The sequence below is a fragment of the Pogona vitticeps genome, chromosome 3 (assembly GCF_051106095.1).
Source record: "Pogona vitticeps strain Pit_001003342236 chromosome 3, PviZW2.1, whole genome shotgun sequence".
NCBI lineage: Eukaryota > Metazoa > Chordata > Lepidosauria > Squamata > Agamidae > Pogona > Pogona vitticeps.
In genome coordinates this window covers 223,104,422-223,127,791 of record NC_135785.1, presented here as the reverse complement: position 1 = coordinate 223,127,791, position 23,370 = coordinate 223,104,422, and the positions used below count along the sequence as shown (strand labels likewise).

Genomic DNA, 23,370 nt, shown 5'->3' with positions numbered 1-23,370 from the left:
CAGGACATCAAAACCACTGGGACTTCCAAGGTCTTACCTTTTGGCTGGATCACAACCTACCTATTTAATCAGTTTGTAGGTGTGGTATGTCCTTTCCTATATAATATCTTTTGCTTCTTCCTTGGCTACTACCAGAAGTATGTTTTAGTTAAGATTATTCTTAATTTATGTCTGGAATTGTTTGTTTATAGATGGGTCTTTACAGGTGGAGATTTAAATCAATGTCAGATTGTTATTAACAAATATTAACAAAGATTAGTGTGTCTTTAAGTACTACGTGGTGGTACATAAGCAGCACACTTTTTTTGCTTTAACAATAAACATGGCTCAGAGATTTGTTTAGAATAAATTACCTATAGCTGACATTTGTCACTTTGATTCCTTGAAAGAATGATACATGCTTATACACCTACTGTTGCAGTATTCACTTGAAATATAGCAAATGAATATGTTTCTAGGCAGTTATCTGCACTGACCTATTTAAGCTAGCATAAGTTTGTAATATTAGGGTATAAATAACATTCTGTCTTTCTGGACTTGTACTGATAATTATATTTTATTATCTCTGGAATGTTAGCCAATGTTTCTAAAAGTCCATCAGTTTTCACAGTCTACAAATTGTCTATGTTTACATGTATGTGTATGTAAAAACATTTGTATGACATATATGAGATAAGCAGTAAATAGTTAAATTGGCTCTGGAGTCTTGCTGTTATCTAGCACGGGTGGTCTAGCTGAAGAAGAATTCCCTCTTTTTCTAATCTTGTATTACTGAAAATATTGTCTGGTAGCAGGTGTATGTACACCCTCCTGTACTGTCCTTCACACCTCAGAATATATGGCAAGATTTGTTATTTATTTATTTATTTTATTTTATTTTATATCCCGGCTATCTAATCAATTAAGATTACTCTAGGCGGCTGACAACAATAAAACAACAACAATATAGTTAAAACAATTTTACAAAGGAAAAGTTGCAGCAAGATGGGACAGAACTAGGGAGTGGAAGGAAGGGGGATCAGGAACTGACAAAGGGGAAGGCCTGCCGATACATCAATGTTTTTAGTTGTTTTTTAAAAATGCCCAGCGAGGGAGCTGCGCAAATATTAGGAGGGAGGTTATTCCAGAAGCGAGGAGCCACCGCCGAGAAGGCCCGATTTCTCGTCTTCTCCTTCCGGGCCTCCCTCGGCGTTAGGCTCCTCAGCCTCACCTCCTGGCTCACGCAAGTGGCACGGGTAGATCTTGGCGGGAGAAGGCGTTCCGCCAAGTATCAAGGCCCTAAGCCATTTAGGGCTTTATATGTAAGCATCAACACTTTGAAGTCGATGCGGAAATGGATGGGCAGCCAATGCAATGCGGCCAGAGTGGGTGAAATGTGTTGGTATTTTTTCACACCACTAAGAAGTCTGGCCGCTGCATTCTGCACCACCTGTAGTTTCCGCAACAGCCTCGAAGGCAGCCCCATGTAGAGCGCATTACAGTGGTCTAATCTTGAGATTACGAGCGCATGCACCAACGTAGTGAGCGCCCCCACCTCGAGATAGGGCCGCAGCTGGGCTATCCGCCTAAGATGGTAAAAGGCAGTTCAGACAACCGATGCCACCTGGGATTCCATGGTGAGCGCCGGGTCCAGATGGATCCCCAGACTGCGGACCCCATCCTTAGCGGGGAGGGTCACCCCCCCGAAAGTGAGGGAGTTTCCCAAGCCCCCGACTGTGGGGGCGCCCACCCTCAGTACCTCCGTCTTGTCCGGGTTCAGCCTAAGCCCGTTCTCCTGCATCCATTGTAGTACGGTCCCCAGGCAGCGCTGAAGGGACAGAACGGCATCTCCTGTGGTAGGTGGAAAGGAGATGTACAGCTGAGTATCATCAGCATACTGATGACACTGAGCTCCACATCCCCTGATGATCCCCTCCCAGTGGCCTCATATAGATGTTAAACAGCATTGGGGAGATAATCGACCCCTGTGGAACCCCACAATTGAGACTCCACGGGGCCGAAACACTCTCCCCAAGCTGTACTCTCTCATACAGGTATGCAAATACACATCAAGATGTCATAGTCATATAAAAAAATTAAACCATACTTTGAGTTAGAACATTTCTGAGAATGAGAATTTCAGAAGGACTGCTACCTTCAGTTCATGCAGCAAGAGAACAGGATTTAATTTTTGCATTTGTTCATCTCTGTTCTCATTGTTTTCTTTCTGAAAACAATGTACTGTACAAAATAGAGTGTTTTTATAGGGTCTGTTTTAACTTGGTTTTGATTAATTAGCACTGAAAGCAAGTTTGGCATTTGACAATATCAGGACATCCTATGCTATTTAGTTATTACATGCGGATAATATGTTCCTCTCAGTAATAGGTTTCAGCAGCAAATCTCAGGCTTTTTTTTTTTGTTTACTGTTTTATTTTTGTTCCCTGGGTCTCTTTTACCACACCTTTTCAACCAAAATGGAAATGAGGGGTGCTCAAAGTGGCGAGACTGCTTGCTAGCAAACCCTCCTTACTAGGCATTGGTATTGTTGGTGTAACTGACACTGGGTCAGTATATGGCCAGCTTATTGGTCTTGATCCAATAGTTGAAGACCAGCCAAGTTATATATTAGACACTGCACAAATTTTATATATGCAGCATTAACTCTGTTCTAGTGCAAGCTGATTAAAGCCTCTGTGAATTTTAATTGGAAAGGTGGGGTACACATTCTAAAAATATGTATTAAAAGGAATCTATATCAGCCCTAGTTTTTGTAGAAAGACAGCGATTTGAATTGTAACTTCACTGTGTGTCTGATTTAATAGGGTAGGTGAAATTTTGTCATGCATAAGCCAAAGACAGTACTTCTGGCCACTTTTTGAGCTACAGTGGGGCCTCGACTTACGAACGCCCCCTACCTACGAGCATTTCGACTTACAAGCAGCTTCACTCACAAAATTTTGCTTCGACTTGCAAGTGGAGCTGCGACGTAAGAACAGGAAAAGGCAGGGGGGAAAGGGTGGCTGCTCTGTCCTCTGGCAAGCCCCTCTCAGACTAGCAGCCGCTGTTGCTGACTCCTCAGTCCCCGCCACTGCCGCCCAGTGTGAGTGCCGCTCAGGGACTGACTGCCGTGCCTTCAAGATCCTTGACAAAGGTGAGTCCCCCATGCCCGCCAGCTGTGCACGGAGGGAGGATGAGCACCGCCGCTAAACTTTGCTCTGCTGCCGGGGGGTGTCTGCCAGAGGTGGACACGGACCACAGCCTGGCCAACTTTTGCCAGCCCCACGGGGAAAGCGGGTGCCGCAGAAGGAATGTGCTGGGGCTGGCTGGGGCTCCTGGGTGCGCTCCGCTTCCCTCGGCTCCGCGGGGCACCTAGGATCCCAGCACCCTGCGCGCAAGTGTGCCCAATGACCCTGGGGAGGGGTTCTTGCCGCCGTGGGATGGGGCGGCAGGGAGGAGGGGGCCTTGCTCCTGTCCCACTCGGCCGTTTGTGTGTCTTTGCGGGACTTCCTCCCCAGACAGGGGCCAGCCTTCCCCCCCTGAGATGGTGAGGTAATGGGCGGAATCCCAGAAGCCTTCCGGAGGCAGCGCTGGAAGCCCAGTATAGGAGGTTTAAAAATGGAATGCCTAGTGTCAGATACTTGTTTGATGGTAAAACTAGGTGGGATTAACTATATATTAATCTAAACTCTTCACAGAGATGTGAGAATTTTAATTCTGAAAACAAGATAATAGATAATTTACTCTTTAGTAAATGTGTTTTAGGATTTTTGCTTAGATTCAATTATTACTCATCGTGTTAAATTAAATTTTCTTTAATCACCTAATATACATTGTCACCAAACACTCTGCTATTCATTTTTAAGGGAGCTTTAACCATTAGAGACCTCTGGGTAGTTTGGGCGGCATATAAATTGAATAAATAAATGAATAAATAAATAGTACCTGCAAGAAATCTGGATAGCTCAGGTATCTGACAGCAGGGCCTGAGAATTTGATTTCCCACTGTTCCTCCTTAAAGGAGCAAGACTCGGTGATCCATAAGGTTCCTTCCAGCTCTGCAATTCAAAGATGATGATGATGATGATGATGATGATGATTACAGTGGTGCCTTGCACAACGGGCGCCTCGTAGAGCGATGAATTCGCTCTACGAGGCCGTTTTTGCGATCGCAAATGCGATCGCAAAACGGTGCCCATATAGGCGGGAAATCGCAGAACGAAGGGCGGTAAGCTGCTCGCTTACCAACCTTCGCTTTGCGACCCGCCAATCAGCTGTTCCGCGGCTTCAAAATGGCCGCCGGAACAGCCGAAAGGGGCCGGGGTGCAGCGTTTTCGCGCCCTGTAAGCTTCCAGCAGCGTTTTCGCGTGCTCCCCTTGCTTACCAAGGGCGCGAAAACGCTACACTCCGGCCCCTTTCGGCTGTTCCGGCGGCCATTTTGGACCCGCTGGACAGCTGATGGCAGCCATTTTGGCGCCCTCGTTGTGCGAGGGGAGGGCGCGAAAATGGCTGCCAGCCCCTGGGAAACATTGCACAACGATAAGTATTCTATGCCATTGGAACGCATTAAAAGCTGTTTAATGCCTTCCAATGCCTTTTTCTGTTCCGTTATGCGATGTTTCCCACAGCGAAGGTTAATCCGGAATGGATTAACCTCGCTGTGCGGGGCACCACTGTATTATTATTATTATTATTATTATTATTATTATTATTATTATTATTATTATTATTATTATTATTATTATTATTATTATTATTATTATTATTATTATTATTATTATTATTATTATATGTGACTATCATAATGTATTGAGACATGGCTTGACACAAATACTATTCTTTCCTCTGTGATATCTTATTATTTAATGCTGGTAACTGTATCTTGTTAACCTTTGCTTGAACCATACAAATTGAAGCAGACTCTCTTAAGTAGGTGGAAGAAACAGCATCAGTCACACATTAGATGACAGAAAGCTTGTTTTTGTTTTCCATGTATGCATATTGGAAGTGTCCTAGCAAATTCCAGGGCCTCAACAGTGTATCTTTATAACACAGATACTGTAAATGAAGTACAGTGGACCCTCTACTTATGGAATTAATCCATATTGGAACGGTGGCTGCAAGTCGAAAAGTCTGTAGGTCGAATCTCCATTGAACTACAATGCATTGAAAACCGATTAATCCCATAACCAGCAGTTTTTATTCTATTTTTGTTCCATTTTGGTTTGTTTCTGGTCTGTAAGTCGATTCTCTGGCTGCAAGTCGAATCTAAATTTTGCGGCCAGAGAAGTCTGTAACTCAAAAAGTCTGTAAGTCGAGCCGTCTGTAAGTCGAGGGTCCACTGTATATGAACAATTGTAAGTTGCAACAAAATCTTGCAGTCTATTAATACCTTACTGCTAGGGGAATGGGTGTTTACAACTCTCGACTGTCTTGAATGGGAGCCTTGGAATATGGTTCATATTTCTTCTGCATAAGGTTGGATTAGATTTCAATGATAGGAAACATATAAAGAAAGTTTTTCTGTCTATCCTCTATCCTTTCCTATACGTACTGGAAAACTGCCACAGAATTATGAGGTCATTTCTGTTGCACAGGAAGAGTTTTAAGACAGTGATGTGATATTTTCTCTCCTTTTGAACAGGAAATAATGCTCCCTGAATTAATAACAATTGCATGTTGTGAATTGAATTCTGATTTATGGCAGCCTTTTCCAGGGTTTTCTACCATTCCCTTCTTTCTGGGGATACACTATGACTGTGCAGCTTGCCCACGGCCACCCAGGCTGACTGTTATGATAGGAAAAGGGCACAGTGGGGAATTGAACTGCCAACCTCTGACTCTGCAGCCAGATACCTAAATCACTAAGCTATCCAGCCAGCTACCCTGACTTAGGAGTGTTTATGATTTTGTGTATGTGTGTATGTATCAGACTAATAAGAAAGTGAAAAACCAGCTATTTGATGCTCTTGCTAGAAGGGAACACTCTTTTTAAAAAAGAAAAACAGACTCGTAACCTGTAACTTGTGTAACAAGTATACATAATTCTTCCTGACACATACTGTAAACCTGTGCATAGCAGGAGAGGAATGCTGATGTGTTTGGTAAACCAGGGCAAAGAGGCATAATACTGCATGCTGCTTTTCCAAAATCTTTTTATGAATCTTCAGATGCTTATATGTTTCTGTCAACCAAAATTACCTAGGTTTTTTATTTCCAAATAGAAAATGCATATACCCCATATCTATAAAAATAAACTTTGTTTATGCCTTTTCCTCATCAGAAATAGTTTTCTTACCTTTGAAGCTTTGTTTCTGTCACCATCCCTGTCACATAGTCAGGAAGAGATAGATCAATAACATATCCTCCCAGGGGGAAAAAGTTGTTTTGATAGAATATACATCTTCTTATTCATCTTAAACATATTGGCTATTCCTGAATTTTCCCAGGTGCTGTTAGATAGAGTGGTGCCTCGATTTATGACCATAATCTGGTCATAAGTCGAAGCACCATTTCCCATAGGAATGTGTTGAAACCCCATTAATCCATTCCAGCCAAAGGGGAAAAAAAACAAAGAAAAATCACTGCAAGACTAATTGGAAACACGTTTAATCCCTTCCCGCTGAATTGGGGGGGGAAACAAGCAATCAAGCGTGCAAGACCCATTGGAAATGCACAGAAAACAAACGGAACAGATTGGAAATGCACAGAGAACAGAGGGAAAAGGTCGGAAATGCAAAGAAAACAAAGGAAAAAGCAAAGGAAGCATGCAGGACCCATTGCAAATGCACAGAAAACAAACAGAGCAGATTGGAAATGCACAGAGAACAGAGGGACAATGTCGGAAATGCAAAGAAAACAAAGGAAAAAACAAAGGAAGCATGCAGGACCCATCAGAAATGATAGGAAAACCCCAAAAAGCAACCAAACCCCCCAAGACCCATCAGAAATGGGGGGAAACCCAAAAAACAAACCCCCCAAGACCCATCATAGCACAGAAACATAACCCCCCAGCCTAAAACCACGCTGCAAAAACATCCAGAACAGTTTTTAAAAGCAGAAAACAGCACCTTACTTTACCTAATAGACAGTCCCAAGTCTCCCTGCAAACACACAAACACTCACTGAGAAGGAGAAGCCAGGCAGTCCTTCCCGGATCATACTCACTCTACCATCACGGTGAAAGAACTACAAAGAAGCAGCCTCTTTTGCCACCTACAGTTAGCAATTTGAATTTCCCGCCTTTTCCCCGTGCCTTTTTCTGTTCGTAAATGGAAGCTCCAGTCTCAAGTAGAAGCAAAATTTTGCGACCGGAGCTGTTCGTAAATCAAATTGGTCATATGTAGGGACGGTTGAGCGAAATCACTGTAGAGTGAAAATGTCGTCAAGTGAAATAAAAAAACCCATTGAAACGCATTGAAAACCATTCAGTGTGTTCCAGTGGGCAAAATACCTGCTCGTCCAGTGAAGATCCTCCATACGGCGGCCATTTTCTGGTGCCTGTAATGCGAGGAATCCGTCCCTAACACAGCGGGGAGCCATTTTCTACAGCCGACGGCCATTTTGAAACCCGACGATCAGCTGTTTGCTGATTGTCGTAAAGCAAAAAATCGGTTGCCGAAACAGAGAATCAATCAACGTTAAGCGAAATTCCCCCATCTAAACATTGTTTTGTGATCCGAAAAGTGATCGCAAAAACTTCAATGTTAAGCGTATTCCTCCATCTAAACACCGTTTTGCGATCGCAAAAGCAATCGCAAAAACCTCAACCTTAAGCGGATTTGTCGTCAAGCGGGGTAATCGTCCAGCAGGGCACCACTGTACTTATAGAAATATTATTTGCACAAAAAAAATGCTAGAAATGAAATGAAAACAAATTCTGCAGGCTGCAAACACACATATTCCCTCCACATCCATATTCTGTTTCTCTATTGGTCTAAGGAAGCTGGGATAAATAACTGTAATCTCATCATATATCTGAGTGTTTTTGGGAGAACCAAATCAAAAATGTGAATAAATAGGAATATTTTTATGTAGATGTGTAATGAAGTTGCTTTTCTGCTCAACCAAAAGGAGCATTTTTTCTTACTGTCACCTTCCACTTGTAGTCCCTGCACCATGTTGTTGTTTAGTCATTTAGTTGTGTCCAACTCTTTGTGACCCCATGGACCAGAGCACGCCAGGCCCCCCGTCTTCCACTGCCTCCCGGAGTTCGGTCAGATTCAAGTTGGTAGCTTCAATGGCACTGTCTGTCCATCTAGTCCTCTGGCATCCCCTTCTCCTCTTGCCCTCACACTTCACATCAGGGTCTTTTCCAGGGAGCCTTCTCTTCTCATGAGATGGCCAAAGTACTGGAGGCTCAGTTTCAGGATTTGTCCTTCCAGTGAGCACTCAGGGTTGATTTCCTGCAAGATGGATAGGTTTGTTTTCCTTGCGGTCCAGGGGACCCTCAAGAGTCTTCTCCAGCACCACAATTCAAAAGCATCAATTCTTTGGTAGTAAGCCCTCTTTATGGTCCAGCTCTCACTTCCATACATCGCTACTGGAAAAACCATAGCTTTGACTATGTGTACCTTTGTCGGCAATGTGATATCTCTGCTTTTTAACATGCTGTTTGTCTATGTTTGTCATCGCTTTCCTCCCACGAAGCAGGAGTCTGTTGATTTTGTGGCTGCTGTGACCATCTGCAGTGATCATGGAGCCCAAGAAGTTAAACTCTGTCACTGCCTCCATATCTTTCCCTTCTGTTTGCCAGGAGGTGATGGGAGCAGTGGCCATGATCTTAGTTTTTTGATGTTGAGCTTCAGACTATTTTTTTGCACTCTCCTCTTTCATCTTCATTAAGAGGTTCTTTAAATCCTTCTCACTTTCTGTCATCAGAGTGGTATCATCTGCATATCTGAGGTTGTTGATATTCCGGCAATCTTAAATCCAGCTTGGGATTCATCCAGTCCAGCCTTTCTCATGATGTATCCTGCATATAAGTTAAATAAGCAGGGAGACCATATATAGCCTTGTCGTACTCCTTTCTCAATTTTGAACCAATCAGTTGTTCCATATCCACCCAATTTTGAACCAATCAGTTGTTCCATATCCATAGTTGTTTCATATCCATATCCCTGCACCATATATCTTAACTATTCTGAATCATGTGAGTCCCTTGTCTGAGCACAGTTTTGAGGTTCAAGGAATGGTAGAGTTCATTCAAGAAAGGTTGGAGCCCATTCTTTTGTTTCTTCACTTAGAGATAAGCCCTACTGAGTTCAATTGTTACCTTTCCCATGCAACATAGTGTAAGTTGTGATCTTTGCTGCCTTGTGTTCTGTATGAGAGGAAAACACGCTATTCTCCATCCTTTCCACAGTATAAATCTACCTAATCCGTGGAAGATTTTTTTACCTAATAGTAGGTGTTTTCAAAGCAGCTGCTGCAGGTGGGGCAGGGGGAAGACAGATGGCTTCATTGTTTACTTAGAAACAACTACTGTAGTGGGGTGGGGCAGCAGTAGAGGCTTTTTATTTTCTTTCCCTCTCAGAGCACCAAGACAGGTCTCTAAACATTGTTTTTACTCAAATTCTAGAATTTTACTGAGTGCATCTGAAAAACTCCCTTCCTCCCATTATATTAACTTATATCAGCCAGGGATAATTGAACTTATGCAAGAGAACTGATATGGAGGAAGAAAGATAGAAAGATATGTGCATCAAGGATCGGAAGGCAAGAAAGAATTTTCCTCAGTTTGCCTTGTAGCTTGTACTGCAATTCTGGAAAAATACTATCTGCTCTTCTTGTTGTTGGGTTTGCATCTTTTTTTAATCTTCACTAGTTTTATCACTTTTTTGGTGTCTTAGTAACTGAGAATCTTCACCTTCTTGACCCTTTCCCCCCCTCTAGTCTACCTATAAACAGGATAGTATAATATGAGTCTTGTTTAGCTGGTTTTTCCAAGGCTGTTGCATTTTAAAACATGTTTAACTACCTGTTTTTTCCCCACAGGCTACGGAGACTTTATAGAGCTGCAGCATTGTTGTGCCACATTAAAAAATGGCCTCTTGGTTTTGTGTAGGCCCATTCTATAGAGTTGTACAGTTTTCTCTGTCACACCTGTTTCTCTATCTGAAGTTTGGATAAGAAACAGACTGAAAATTTGTTAGAGAAGACAGATGTCTAGGAGAGAAGGATTGCTTTGCGTCACATATAGGATTATGTTTGCTACCTGTGTAAATAGATTAATTGATAACCATTCTTAAGAACCTCATGATAGCATCTGTGTCAGTGTGGGAAGAGAACAGAGTTGGAGAACTTGTTGTCCTTTATATGCTGGTGAACACCCAGTTCATTTCAACTTTAGCTATTGGTAGAGATATAATGGAAATAATAGTTAACCAGCATCTGGATGTTCCTTATCCCTGAAATATAACTACATTATGGAACTATTTATTTATTTATTTATTGGACTTATATACCGCCCCATAGCGCTACAAGCACTCTCCGGGCGGTTTACAATTTAATTATACAGGCTACACATTGCCTCCCCCAGCTATGTGAAAGTAAGAACAATTTGGGCATACTGCCTCAAGGTTTAAGTTAAGCCATTAAAATCCATGTTTTCATTATCAGGTTCTCCAGCGCAATTAGATTATATATTGCTGCTTTAGGTATCAGCGTCTGACCCATTCACAAGTGTAGAATCTCTTGCTGTACATTGTATTTTTACCATAGCTATTCATTCAAAGAACTTCAAATTACAAGAGTGTGAATTTGTTGTTCTCTATAAAAGCTAATGCTTTATTTTACGTAGACATGTTTGCTCTGAAAAAAACAACTTGTGTGGGAAAATAACAAGAACTATTAGAGCTGAATAATAGCAGCCAGTACAGCCACTCAGTTCATACTTTGCTTTTCAGTCTCTGATACAAAAACTCCTCAGGTCTTAAAAAGCAAAATAGACATATAGTGCAGTTAATTATGAGTATTTTTAAATGATTAGATTTCTTGGCATAAAAACTAGAAGGGGATAATCAAGGCCAAGAGTTCACTTATATACTACAGAGGGACAGTCACAATTTTGTGCCTGTGTTCAACAGTAAAATGTGAAACTGCTCTCTATTTATCCTATATACTTAAGTAATTTTAAAGCACTTTTATTACTGTATGAAATCATTATATTTTGTCAGCTATACTGCATATATCAAAAGCTTCATTAAATCAGCCTACAGCAAAATGGAAGAACCCAAAATTCTTCCTGTCCTTAAAATGTCTAAGATTTTTGTTTAATTGGGTGAAAATTGCTCCTTGTTATTCAAACCTACCCGGTGCTTAATGTTTTAGCTATACATTTCAAATCTGTTACTGTCTTTCCCAGCAATTATGACAAAACATGATTTCTTTCTATTACTCTAATATGTAAATTGGCAACATTGTTTAATTTAATCTTTCCCACACATACAATCATGGTTGTCTCACACTAGTGATAGATTTGCACTTTATATAGTATATAGTATTCTCTGTCTTGCCTACAGGATGAAGATGGATTTGCGTTTTAAATAAATTAAATTTGCATTTGTGCAGTGGGGTAATTTGACATGGAAGTGCCACTTAAAAGTGGTCTTACAGGGAAAAGCTGCTAATTTATGCATAATTATTGGCTATATCTTGACCTTTTCAGTTGCAAATTAAGACCACTGCAGTGCAAGGCTCTTAACAAAGTTACAGGGATCTTTGATTTTAAGTTGGGCTTGTGCTATTTGTCTTACTGAATTTTTGTGTACTTAGAACTGGGGAAGAGTGTATTTGTGGTATAAGCTAACTGGGAAAATCTCTTGTTAATATACCCAAAGCCTAATAATTGTTTAGTTACACCTCTGCTCTGTTGCCTGCTTCCTGCCTGTTTCAATACTTATAAATAAAACATTATGACTAGGACAGAAAGAACACCACATCTGTCCTGAGGCAATGATTGCTTTAATCTCATGTTTGTGAAACAATAGCCCTTCTTTCTGTACATAGCATTTTTAAATCTGAAAGTTTCAAAAGGACTTTCCCAAGCAGTATGGTGGTGGCATGTTTAAAAGGAAGCAAAGTCAAAAGAGAACAAAACACCTTCCTGATGTTGTGTCAGCCTTTTTCAAAACTAGATTTTTTACTCTTGGCCTTCATACACAGTGTTTGTGCTGTTGTTGGCTTTCACAGGTGCTTGTATCAGAACCCTGTGAACAGCTACAAGTCTTCCCCATGTGTACGCACATTTGCCATTGTATGAAGCAAATATTTATGTACTTGCTAATTATCTTACATGTATCTTGCTTATTAGTCCTCAAAAATAAAATGAACTACCACAACTAACAAATGTTTAAGAAGCACAGAGAACCTCCACTGCTGGGATAATTTGTATTTTGCACCAGGGAATATGCAAATACGGGTGAACCACATGAAACATTTATAACAGTTACTTTTTAAAGCATTATATACATTATGCATTAAAGTTTTAAATAAAAACTTTAGTTACACATGAACAAGACTCAAAATATCCTGAGAGCTGCCACTTCTGACATGCAGAGGACTCCATAAATGACATAGAAGAGAATGTACAATATTTAAATAGTTCTAGCCTTCATTTTATGCATAGTGTATCTCACTGTTTCTTCAGCCTTTTAACCTATATCAGTTTAGCTGTCATGACTGAACAACCTTCAGCGGTCTTTCAACAAAAATACCACCGTCACAAATAGTTTGAAACATTCTTCTCTTAGAACAGGTCACCAGTTTTCCATGTAGTTTTCATAACTCACTGAGCACCTTTCAGATAATGTTGACTTTTAATTTCAGTTACTATAGGTTTGCAGTTTTCCTTCATTTGAAAGCTGTACAAAATTGCTAGAAGCATTCAGACATTTCTCAAGGAAGTAAATTGAATTTGTATTCTGTTGTGCCTGTTTCCTCATGCACCTGTTTGACATATGTGTTCCTCATAGTGTCATTAGCAATGTTCCCTCTAATTTTCAGCCTTAATGGGTGGGGCTCTGCCCGTCTCACATACAACTTCACCCCATCATGTGTGTGACTCTCCTCCTAAATGGGAGACTGGAAACTATCACTGTGGGTGTGCGGAGAGGGGAAGAATTACAGGCCCGCACCTTAGTGGGAGCTTTGGTCATTAGTAAACTGATACGTACCATGCCTCCTTTTACACCTAGCCCAATATTACCCTCTTTTATAAAAAATAATACCTTAAAAAAATATTATACCTTTTCAGTTTTAGAACAAAAGAGCCGTCAGGTAGGTGTTAAAATTGTGTCATGTGGAAGTTGACAAGGCTTCCCATTCCTTTCCTATTCTTTCTTCTGCTTCTTAGCTTTTGTTTTGTGTACTTCACATGGCACTTCAACTTTGGACATGTCACTTGAAAAGAATAAAATAATAGCTGTGACATAATGTCATCCATGCCTGACAGCGCAGCTATTGTCCTTGTAACGAGGCTGCCTTTGGTCGGTACATGCTAGTTCCGGGTGAATACAGGGAAGACTGAGTTGGCCAGAAGCCTTGTTATTTGCAACAGGGACAGCAGCAACAGCATAATACTCTGCAAGGATGTTTCTTTCGATACTTGGCTGCCAACCCAAACTTTTCTCCTGACATCTGAACATAGTCCTGTGTATTAGTCACTTCCATTTCAATGCTGTTGATCATTTCTCCTTGCTCTTCTACTAGAAGTGAGATTTGGCCAAAAAGGCCCTTTAACTCTTTCACCTGATTTTCCAAATTAACCAATTCTCTGTGTCTTTGCTCAATCTCAGATAACTGAGCTTTGGTAATCTTGACCTCAGTAAGTAAATTTTCATTGAAGATTTCCCATTTCCCTTCTTGAACCATATCATTCAGTTCTTCCTCTGACACTTCTCTTCCAGCTACTTCAAGCTGGCGCATAATAAAGCCTTTGCATTTTTCTTGCTTAGCTGTTATAGCATTGTTGTACAGAAGCATGATATTTTGGAAACGGTGGAATAGAACTGCTCGCTGAGAGCTAAGAACTCTTCCAATAGCAGATGATGATCCATGCTGTTTTTCTGCCTTTTTTGTTGTTTTGAACAAGTCATCAAGGCACTTATTAATGTGCTCTGCTTGAATTTTTATCTCTCTTGTGGCACTGCACTCTTTTTTAAGCATGCTGAATCTTCTCATAGAAGCTATCAGACTTTTTTGCTGTTGGCTAAACTTCTGAACATTTGTAGCCAAGTGGTTAATATCATTGTGAAGTCGCTGGATTTCAACCAGGTACCTATCTGTTACAGGCTCCTTTTCAAAAATGATAGCTGTTTGTTCAAATTCTCCTTGTTCTTCTACCACAACACCAGGAACACGGCTGTTTTCTTCGAGTAGTTGTAGCTCCTTTGCTCTCAGTTTAAGCTCCTGAAGACGATCTTTCATCTTCTGCAGAATTTACTGCAGATCTCTTACTAATTCAGACAATGGTGTACACCTAGGATTAAAATTTGCTTCTGTTAGTTGTTACAACTATGTGAGGAGAACAGAGATAAAAGAGAAAGTCAAAATAATGCACAAGCTGTAGAAGTCTGCTACCTATACTAGCAAACACCCTTCCTTTCTTAGGTCTTTGAAGCACTTTGTCACCAATCAGCCAAAGATGTTCCTTTGAGATATAGGTGTGATATATGCATTGCTGTTGACAGAATTATGCTCATATAATACTCCATTTTAGTATGTCTGACCCTTGTTTTTGGCAAGCTGAAGTCATCAGCATATAAGAGGCATCTTGACACATGTACGTAACAGTCTCCTCCCCCAATCATGAGTTAGAGCTGTTTGTAGGCTTGCATAACTGTCCCGCCCTGTTTATAGGCTTGTATAACTGCCCTGCCTTTCTTTTTTGTGAGTTAACCATGATATTTGTGGTTTCTAATAGAAGCTATGGTTAACATTTACTTATGCACATGTAGTATTATGTTTGAAAAATTGTTTAAAAAGAAGAAAAGAGCAGGAAAGAGCATGCAATCTCATGGCAGTCTGGTAGTCCTGTCTAGGAGGCTGTAAGCACACCTGTACTTAGGCATTGCCTAAGGAGATCTGCCTCTCCAAAATCCTGAAACACTTTGTGAACTTTGAAAAAAAAAGTCATATATTAACATGGAAATGCAAGATATGTGTCATTTATTTACATCCCCCATCCCCACAAAGAAGCTAAAAATAAGTTTTATAAAATACAGTAAAAACTGATCCCATAAAATTTAAAGTAGTGTATGAAACAAGCAGGCATTAAAACATAAATAAAACAGTCCAGTTTATTTGTTTTTAGATCCTAGTAATTCTTCTTTGAAAATTGTTATACAGTACAGTGGTGCCTTGCATAGCGAGGTTAATCCGTTCCGGTTAACCTTCGCTATAGCGAAACATCGCTGAACGGATCAAAAAAACTCATTGGAACACATTAAACATCGTTTAATGCGTTCCAAATGGGCCGAAAACTCACCGTTCAGCAATGCTTCCTATGGCCGGCAGCCATTTTTGCACCCTTGTTAAGCGAGGGGAGGGCGCGAAAACGCTGTGCGCGGCCATTTCGGGGCTTCCGGCGGCCATTTTGGCTGCCGAACAGCTGATTGTTGGGGCTTCGTTTTTGCGAAGATCGGTAAGCGAAACGCTTACCAATCTTCGCAAAGCGAGTTTCGCCCTATCTAAGCGTCGTTGAGCAATCGCATTAGCGATCCCAAAAAAGGGATCGCTATGCGATTTCGTCGTTGTACGGTCCGCTCGTTAAGTGAGGCACCACTGTATTATGTACAGTACATACATGCCACTCCCTATTAGAAATATTTGTTTTAAGAAGAAAGCCTGTCATAGGCTGTAAAATTCAGGTATGAACAAGGGCAGTGCTGGGAGGTGGTAGGGATTTTTTTTTGTCACAATTCATTCACAAAATCTCCTTCCCCCATCCCCCAAAGACCTTATTTCAGGGGTCTCAAACATGCGACCTGGGGGCCACTTGTGGCCCGTCGGATGATAGTTTGTGGCCCCTGCCTTGCCTGCCCCCCGAAGCGCCCATGTGGCCTCTGCTGTCAAGAGTAAAAAAAAGCCTCGCCTCACTCACTGGCTCTCTCCAAAGACTGGCAGGCTGCAGTTCTGGATGGAGAGTGCAAGAGATGCTGTCTTGGGGGAGAGCTGGCGAGCGAGGCACACTGCTGGCCCTTTCCCCCGAGCTGCCACTGTGTGATGCCTGAGAGCGGAGCTCGCTCTCAGCCCATCCTTGAAGAGCGCCTCCAAGCCACCAACAGCAGCTGCTGCCGCCGCCTCTTCCAGGGAAGTGGCTCTCTGGCTCTCTTTCTCTCTCAGCACCCCCAGCACCAGCCCAGCCAGCAGCCGCCTCAGCACCCAGAGGTGCTTTGTCCTGCTTCAGCCGCCTTGGTCCTGGAGGCTGCCTGGGCTCGCCTCGCAAAGTTTGCTCCTCTGTCGTGGTGGAGGTAGCTGCTGCTGCTGAGTGCGCCTTTTTTTGAGGGGGGCCTCAGAAGAGGTATTTCGTCCATTAGAACACATTGAACTGGTTTTCAATGCATTTCAGTGGGTTTTTTACTTTCGCTTGATGACGATTTCGTTCTACAGTGGTTTTACTGGAATGGATTATCCTCGTCAAGCGAGGCACCACTGTATTTTAGAGCTTTTCTGTAGATGGTAGGAGATGACTGCATGTGCTTAGTTTTCTAAGCTATGCACTACAAACTCAGAGCAATGTTATATACCCTATGTAGAAATCATACAGCCTTGTGGGCCTCAAGGCAGCATATGTACCTTCCCCAGCTCTCTAGAGTGCAGGTATGGATATAGCAGATGAAGGGAATTTTATTTAAAAGGCAAGAGGATTGTGTCTCCAGGTTCACCGATCACCCCACACTTTAATTTAGTAATAAATAATCTACCCTTATGCAAGCAGAAGTGCTTTTTAAAAAACTAGAAGCAATATTTCAAGTACCTCCTATTTCAAATAGAAAACTAGGAGAGGAGAGTCATGGAAGTGGAGAGATGGCCCCTGGAGCTTATTTATCCCTGATCATATGCTACCCCCTCTCCCCATTTGTATAGAGCACTTCTACAGGCACTTCAATTCTCATAGACCACTGGTTGAATAATATGACTAGATCATGTGAAGATTCAGTCCGTTGGGGACCAAAATACATTAGCAGTGGTATGGAAATTCCACTGATAAAACCAACATGTGCAGAGTTAAATTGATTTAAATCAAATTGATCTAAACCTTAATTGGTTTAAATCACTGCTCAGTCTCAATTTAGTCATTCAGTTCCCTCCTTCAGAAGTGCTTTCTTGTTTGCTATAACTTCTTGCTCACATTTCAACATCTACAGTCCTCTAGCCATTGCCCGGAAGTCTGCACTGTGAGATATCTAAGGGCATTACTCGGTTTACACAAAGCTTCAGACAGATAATAAGTAGGGTTTATACTCTAAACAAAACAGTATCACACAAGGAAACTGTTCAAAGCAACTTTGGAGATTTAACAGGGCTTCTAAGAATGTTAGATACTGTATCATTGGGGAGAGGAGCTCCATGAATTACTTCATTCGGAGATGGAAAACTGGACTGCTCAAGCTTGTTATTTTTCATCTTCATTTATTGCTGTTAACAGATGTGTATCTCTGGAGCTACAAACACTGCTTGAAAACTAATTTTTCCTGATTGTATCTGTTGGATTGGCTGAAGTCCAGTCCAGTAGTTAGTTAGAATTAGAGTGGGCCACTGAATCAGTGTAAGGGTGTGACTACACTGAAAATTCGATTTTTAGCAATTCAATTTGTAGCCTGTACTTACTACATTTGAAATCACAATCAGTGTTCATACAGTGGCTGTGGATTAAATTTGTAAGATTTTTTTGGAAAAAAAATTGAGGGGCAGATGAGGAAGAAGAAAGAATGTGGGGACATGTTCCCCCTTGTCCTGAAAATTATGCCCCAACTCCCTACATACCGAGATGCTGGAGAAATTCAAATCTGGCTTTGCGTTATGTGGTCAGTAAAAATACTTCAAATTCACTCATTGTATAAGCAGAGCAAATTCCACAGTACTTAATCATGTAGTTACAGCCTTACTGTGAGCAAATAAAGCATTTGAAAAATAAAATGTGATTTTAATTTTTAAAATCCAAGTTTCACATTTCTTTCAAAATCACTGATTTTTATTCACTCTGAATATATGTCTACAGTATGTGGTATTATAGGTGTTCAAGTGGTATTATAATCAGTGGAACCTTTGCAGTTTTCTTTGGAATAGCTGTCTAAAGAAAATTACTTCTTTTAATGTATGGCATAATATAGTTTCTTTTAAGTGGAATTCTTATTTGAATTCATAACATAGGAGTGGAAGTACTCTGGAAGTTGAGTCATGGCAACTGGACTTCTTTCTTATTAGGTTTAAATGTGTTGCTACTCATCCAAGTAGTTTCTTCAGTTAGAGGAGGGTTGGTAGGAGATCCCTGATATATCCTCCATGTTGGTTTCACTTCCTCCTGGTCTCAGTAGGCTCCTTAGAAGGACAAAGAACTGGGAGTGAGTGAAAATTCCACCTCTGCAGGCCTTCTCCACCCATTGTTATGGGTTGTTAACGGCCATTAACAGTGGTCTTTCTGGTATGTGTGGTCCTGAACTTTCTGGGGACAGATGAAAGGGCAGCAAATAGGAGACAGATTGTCCCTAAGGTCTCCATCCCTGTTGAGTGAGGGATTTTCTGTATGCACATGTATGTCCTCCCTGGCCCCTGTCTCAAACCACCTATCTTCTATATCCAAAATGAGTACATTTTGGTCATCAAATGAGTGTCCTTTATCATTCAAATGAAGGCACACTGCTGATTGTGGTCCTGAGCCATTGCCCCTCCTGTGCTGGGCCATTCTCCTATTTAATGGCTGTTTGGTTTCTCCAGTCTGGAGCTCCAAACACATCCAAGCTACTTAGATGAATAGTGAAACGTTTCAACCTAATAAGAAAGCAGTCCATGACTCACCTTCCAGATAACCTCACCTGGATGACTGAGAATTGTCACAGATAAACTGGAAGTACTATTTCTCTGTCATTTTTTCAAAGAAAAATGGAGGTAAATACAAGGGATGCATGGTACCTTGTTTACAACTTTGTCTAATAACTCAAGGGCTTGAAAATTCTACAGATATGGTTTCTGGCCTGGGATCTGTGTTTCATAGGGATTTGAAGGAAAATATGAAACAGTAGGAATTACCTAAATTAATTGATATAACTCCTAAATATACCCTATTAATCCCCTCAAGGTTGTCGTCCCTTCAGCTTAATATTGAGAAATACAGTAATTTCCAGTGACTCTTTGTAACCATCTTCTAAAGCACAGGTTCCAATCTGATCTTCTGAAAGTATTATGAAAGTCCTAGAATTTACAGAGCTGATATATTTCAGGGCCAATTTATGGACAACAGCAGTTTACAAGGAAGAAGGCAATGTCAATCAGTTTTTATTCTGAGAATACCTAACCATTGCAAAACTCTGTGATTCCCATATCCTACAACGTGATTTAGCATCAGCAGCCTTTAGTAATGTTGCAAAACTGTTTTTGGCACAGTTTAGAGCATTCATTGAAAAGTTCATTTTGGGGCCATGTGAACATGCTTAGGAGTGCTAAATAAAGATTTCCTAACAGTAGTATGAAAATGCCTTTCACAGTCTAGTATGTGTTTTAGCAACATTAATATATTTAACAACTCTGTAATTAAATGACAAATTGTATTATCAATAAGCAACAAAATAGAGCTGTCTCAGATTGAAAAGATAATTATTTTGAAAGAGAAAGGCTTTAAAATGTGTGATTACTTTGTTCTGTGATGTGTTTTTTTGTATGCCACTGTTCTTGGGGGGGCATGTTTATGTACATATGTAACAATATATGTCGTTTGTGGCTTTTGTTTGTTTGTTTTTCATGAATATTAAATAAATAATGGCCCAACTCCCATTGTCTAGTACAGTATAGTAAATTACGTTAGATTAGACCTATTGAATTAGTAGGGATGTAATTTCAATTTTCAGAGGAGTTGTTAAGGATGCTGGAGCATGGTTAGCACAAGTATAGTTACTGTAACTGTTATTGTAAGGAGTGCATGAATAGGAGTTTCCTTGCTCCAGATGTATGAACTTAATGATACAGGGTGGAGATCAGTAAGTTAACACTCCCACAGAAAGATACTGTATTGTGATTCAGAAATTAGGAGGAGTTTGCTATGCATTCTTGCTTACAGTGAAACTAGATTTGCGGTTGTCAGTTTGCAACAACAAAAAAGAACAGACTGGTGCTAACAGTACAATGTTCAGAAAGACCTATGAATTGAGCTAATATCTACCTGAGAAACCTATTATTTTTGCAACTATTATAATTGCATTTTGCAATATTGGTTGGATAATTGTTAAACAGTTTCTTAGGGGTTGAATTAAAGTAGGACTTATATTTTGCAAGTATTGGGAGTTTATGTTGCACATGTTGGAGAACAGATAGGGTTTCTCATTACGTCTATATAAAGAAGTCAGGGATTGAAGCTGTGACCTTCTGCATGCAAAACATATGCTCTCTGTCAACTCTGTATTGAGTGTATTCTGGGTATTACAGAATCTTTTGTAATACAGAGACATTTGGAGCATTCACAACATACATGTTAACATAGAAAATAATTTTCTGCTTTGTGTAATTCGGAAACATCTGATCTGCAGTATTCACATTCATAGTCCAGTAGCAGACACATTTGATTACAGTTACGGTTATTACTAATACTGTTATTATTTGTTCAATGTCCTACCTGAACCAAATGTCATAAAATCCTACAATTTTAAAATAGACCTTATAAAGGGGACCTTGTACATAGAGATAAAAAAAGCATTTCCTTATGCTAACTCTGTAGCTCGCAGCTCTATGATGTAGCTTAATATACAGTATTGTTCTGTCTTTAGTGATTCTTGTTCAAACTGCCCAACTCTTTGAATATTAGGGAAATACCAGATTAAAATTCATTTTGAAAGTTATTACGATCCTTATGTTCTGTCAGAGCATAAATGTTGACTGAAAGAACATCCACGTACAATACTAGTATTTTTCATAAATATGAGATGATGTCATCTCTGTCAAATGTACACATACACTCCCTTTCCTATGATTGCTAAATTAAAAGTGCTGAAGTTCTCTGGTAGTAATAAAGTTCACATAGGCAGTTTGTAACATATTACGGATTTTTTATTTTCTTGATTTCCTGCTGTTTTCCAAGTATTAGAATAGATAATCGTCCATAAATCAAAAATGATTTACAAGTTCTTGTATAAAATTAAATAAAACCTGCTTTGTTTAGTTTGGTATTCTTAACTTTACAGATAAAGTAAGCCAATGCCCTGGAATACAGCTTAACGTAACTCTTCTGTTTTAAAATTAGAACTTTGTGCAAAGAAAGAGTTGGTTGATTTGAAAAATTTAAAGTTCGCTCTCATCTTTAAGTTCCTTTTGGCACACTTCCAAGAGAAACTAGTTTAGGTGCATAAAACTTGTCTAGCAAATTATTATTCATCTATCTCGGTAATAAACTTCTACAATCATATCTATGAAAAATGCTTTATAAATTTGTGGAGGGCAGGCACTACTTTTGTGACACTTGACAGTTAAATTTCACACAGCCTATTTGGTATTATTTGAGGTAAAATAAAAGTAATCTGCTTACCTTTTTTTAAGCTTCTTGTTCTCCTTTAGAATCTGGTACTTTAAGATAATTTGCAATATCCTTCTGCGGGTAAACAATAAAGCTGGAGTGTGAGATCCATTAAAACAGTTTCTGCTTGCTTAATCCTCCTAGACTTTAATAATCACTTGAAAAGTGCATCTTTGAAAGCTATTGATCATGAGAGTCTTGACGGGTTATGCTGTACTACAGTACAACAGCAAATTGGTTACTTTATAGTTGGGGAATCTGGTTCTGCCTGTTAAGAGACCCAGCCCTGCTTCCAAGGCGGGCCGTTCTATTTTAATTAGCCACCATCAGGAAGTGCCTGCCTGGCTGTATTTTTGCTGTACTTGCTGACTTACTGTAAGTGAAAATATCTATGGCCTAATATGATTTTACTTTGGGAAAAGAAGTCCTCTGATTATGTAACTAGATAATTTTTGTAGACAATGCTTCTCATTTTAAACAGAGAAAATATGACGATAGAGAAACGCTTCTAGTGTATTAGCTGGGGTCATCAAGCTCTATACGTACATGTAGGAGGTGGACAATTTTGCTTCGGGTGCTATCTCTTCACAGCTATGTAAGAGCCAGCTTGAGATGGCCAACCTTCAGCAGAGATATGGGGGCCAATGAAAAGCTACTGCGTAGAAAACCCAATCTTTTGAACACAAGTTACACAAGATAATGTAGATCTGAACTCCTTAAAAATAACTTACAATGTGAAATGCATTTTGGTTGGTCTCAAATTAAAAATCAGACCAGAGGGTAGAATCAGATGTTCCTCCCTGAGCTCTTTGGAGGAAAGGTCACATATAAATGTAACTTTCAACCAGGAAAATGTAAAAAAAAACCCCACAAACCTTATGTTGAATGACATCTGGCATATTTTCTGATACTATGAGAATTTTGATGTCTTTCAGTACATGTACCATGTTGAAAGAAATGTTTGTGTGAAGAAGCAAAAATGTCTATAGTGTACCTAGAGCTAGGAAACACATGTTCACAACCACTAGAATATTTATGTCAAGTAGCTGTCAGTCCTTTTTTTGCAAAAAAAATATATAAACAAGTTGTCTTTTCAAAATACTGCTACTGTTGTTTCCAATTAAAAACAATAAAAAAACATTGTTTGATCCCACCTCACCCCCATCAACAAACCAACAGAAAGCCTGAAAGGAAATAGCTGTTCTTGTTTATTTGCAAGACGACCTCGTAGGTTGCCGCCCTCAAGCCTTGGTCCTGAAGAGCCAGGTCTAAAAGGGACCAAGCAGTCAAGAACTATTGAAAACAACCTGTCCTCTTCTTTCCACCATGGACATTCCCAGAGTTGGAGGGGGGGTGCGCTGCAGAAACAGGAGCTGTGGTGATGTTTCTCTTTTTACCTCGAGTTTATGTTGGCCCTCAAACTTCTACAGGTTTACTGAAGGCATTTCTGTGCTTCTATTGAAGTACACTCTGAAGTGTTTAAGAAGTGCTTTGGGAGAATATTATGATTCATTTAATCTTCAAATTCTAAGCATTGTTCAGTAGGTGGTGGTGTCGTCTTCATCTTCAAATATGCAATAGTTATGCTCAAAATCTTTCTGAAAGACCAATTCCTCTGAAGTACATTTTAATTGCATTGCATTTCTAGATTGTAGAACACATAACACAGA

At 40.2% G+C, this 23,370-nt stretch overlaps 2 protein-coding genes across 6 annotated transcripts in view; one reads left to right on the top strand and one right to left on the bottom strand.

The window, feature by feature from the left end:
- The window catches only part of ARL13B (ARF like GTPase 13B), a 50,782-nt gene that overhangs the window by 11,616 nt on the left and 15,796 nt on the right, over window positions 1–23,370 (top strand). The window lies entirely within an intron of this gene.
- On the bottom strand, window positions 11,497–21,968 carry STX19 (syntaxin 19). Its single transcript, XM_020810279.3, has 2 exons — window positions 21,713–21,968; window positions 11,497–14,458 (listed from the first exon to the last, which is right to left on the bottom strand). The coding sequence occupies exon 2, from the start codon at window positions 14,404–14,406 to the stop codon at window positions 13,525–13,527; it is 882 nt and encodes a 293-aa protein (XP_020665938.3). The 5' UTR covers window positions 14,407–14,458; window positions 21,713–21,968; the 3' UTR covers window positions 11,497–13,524.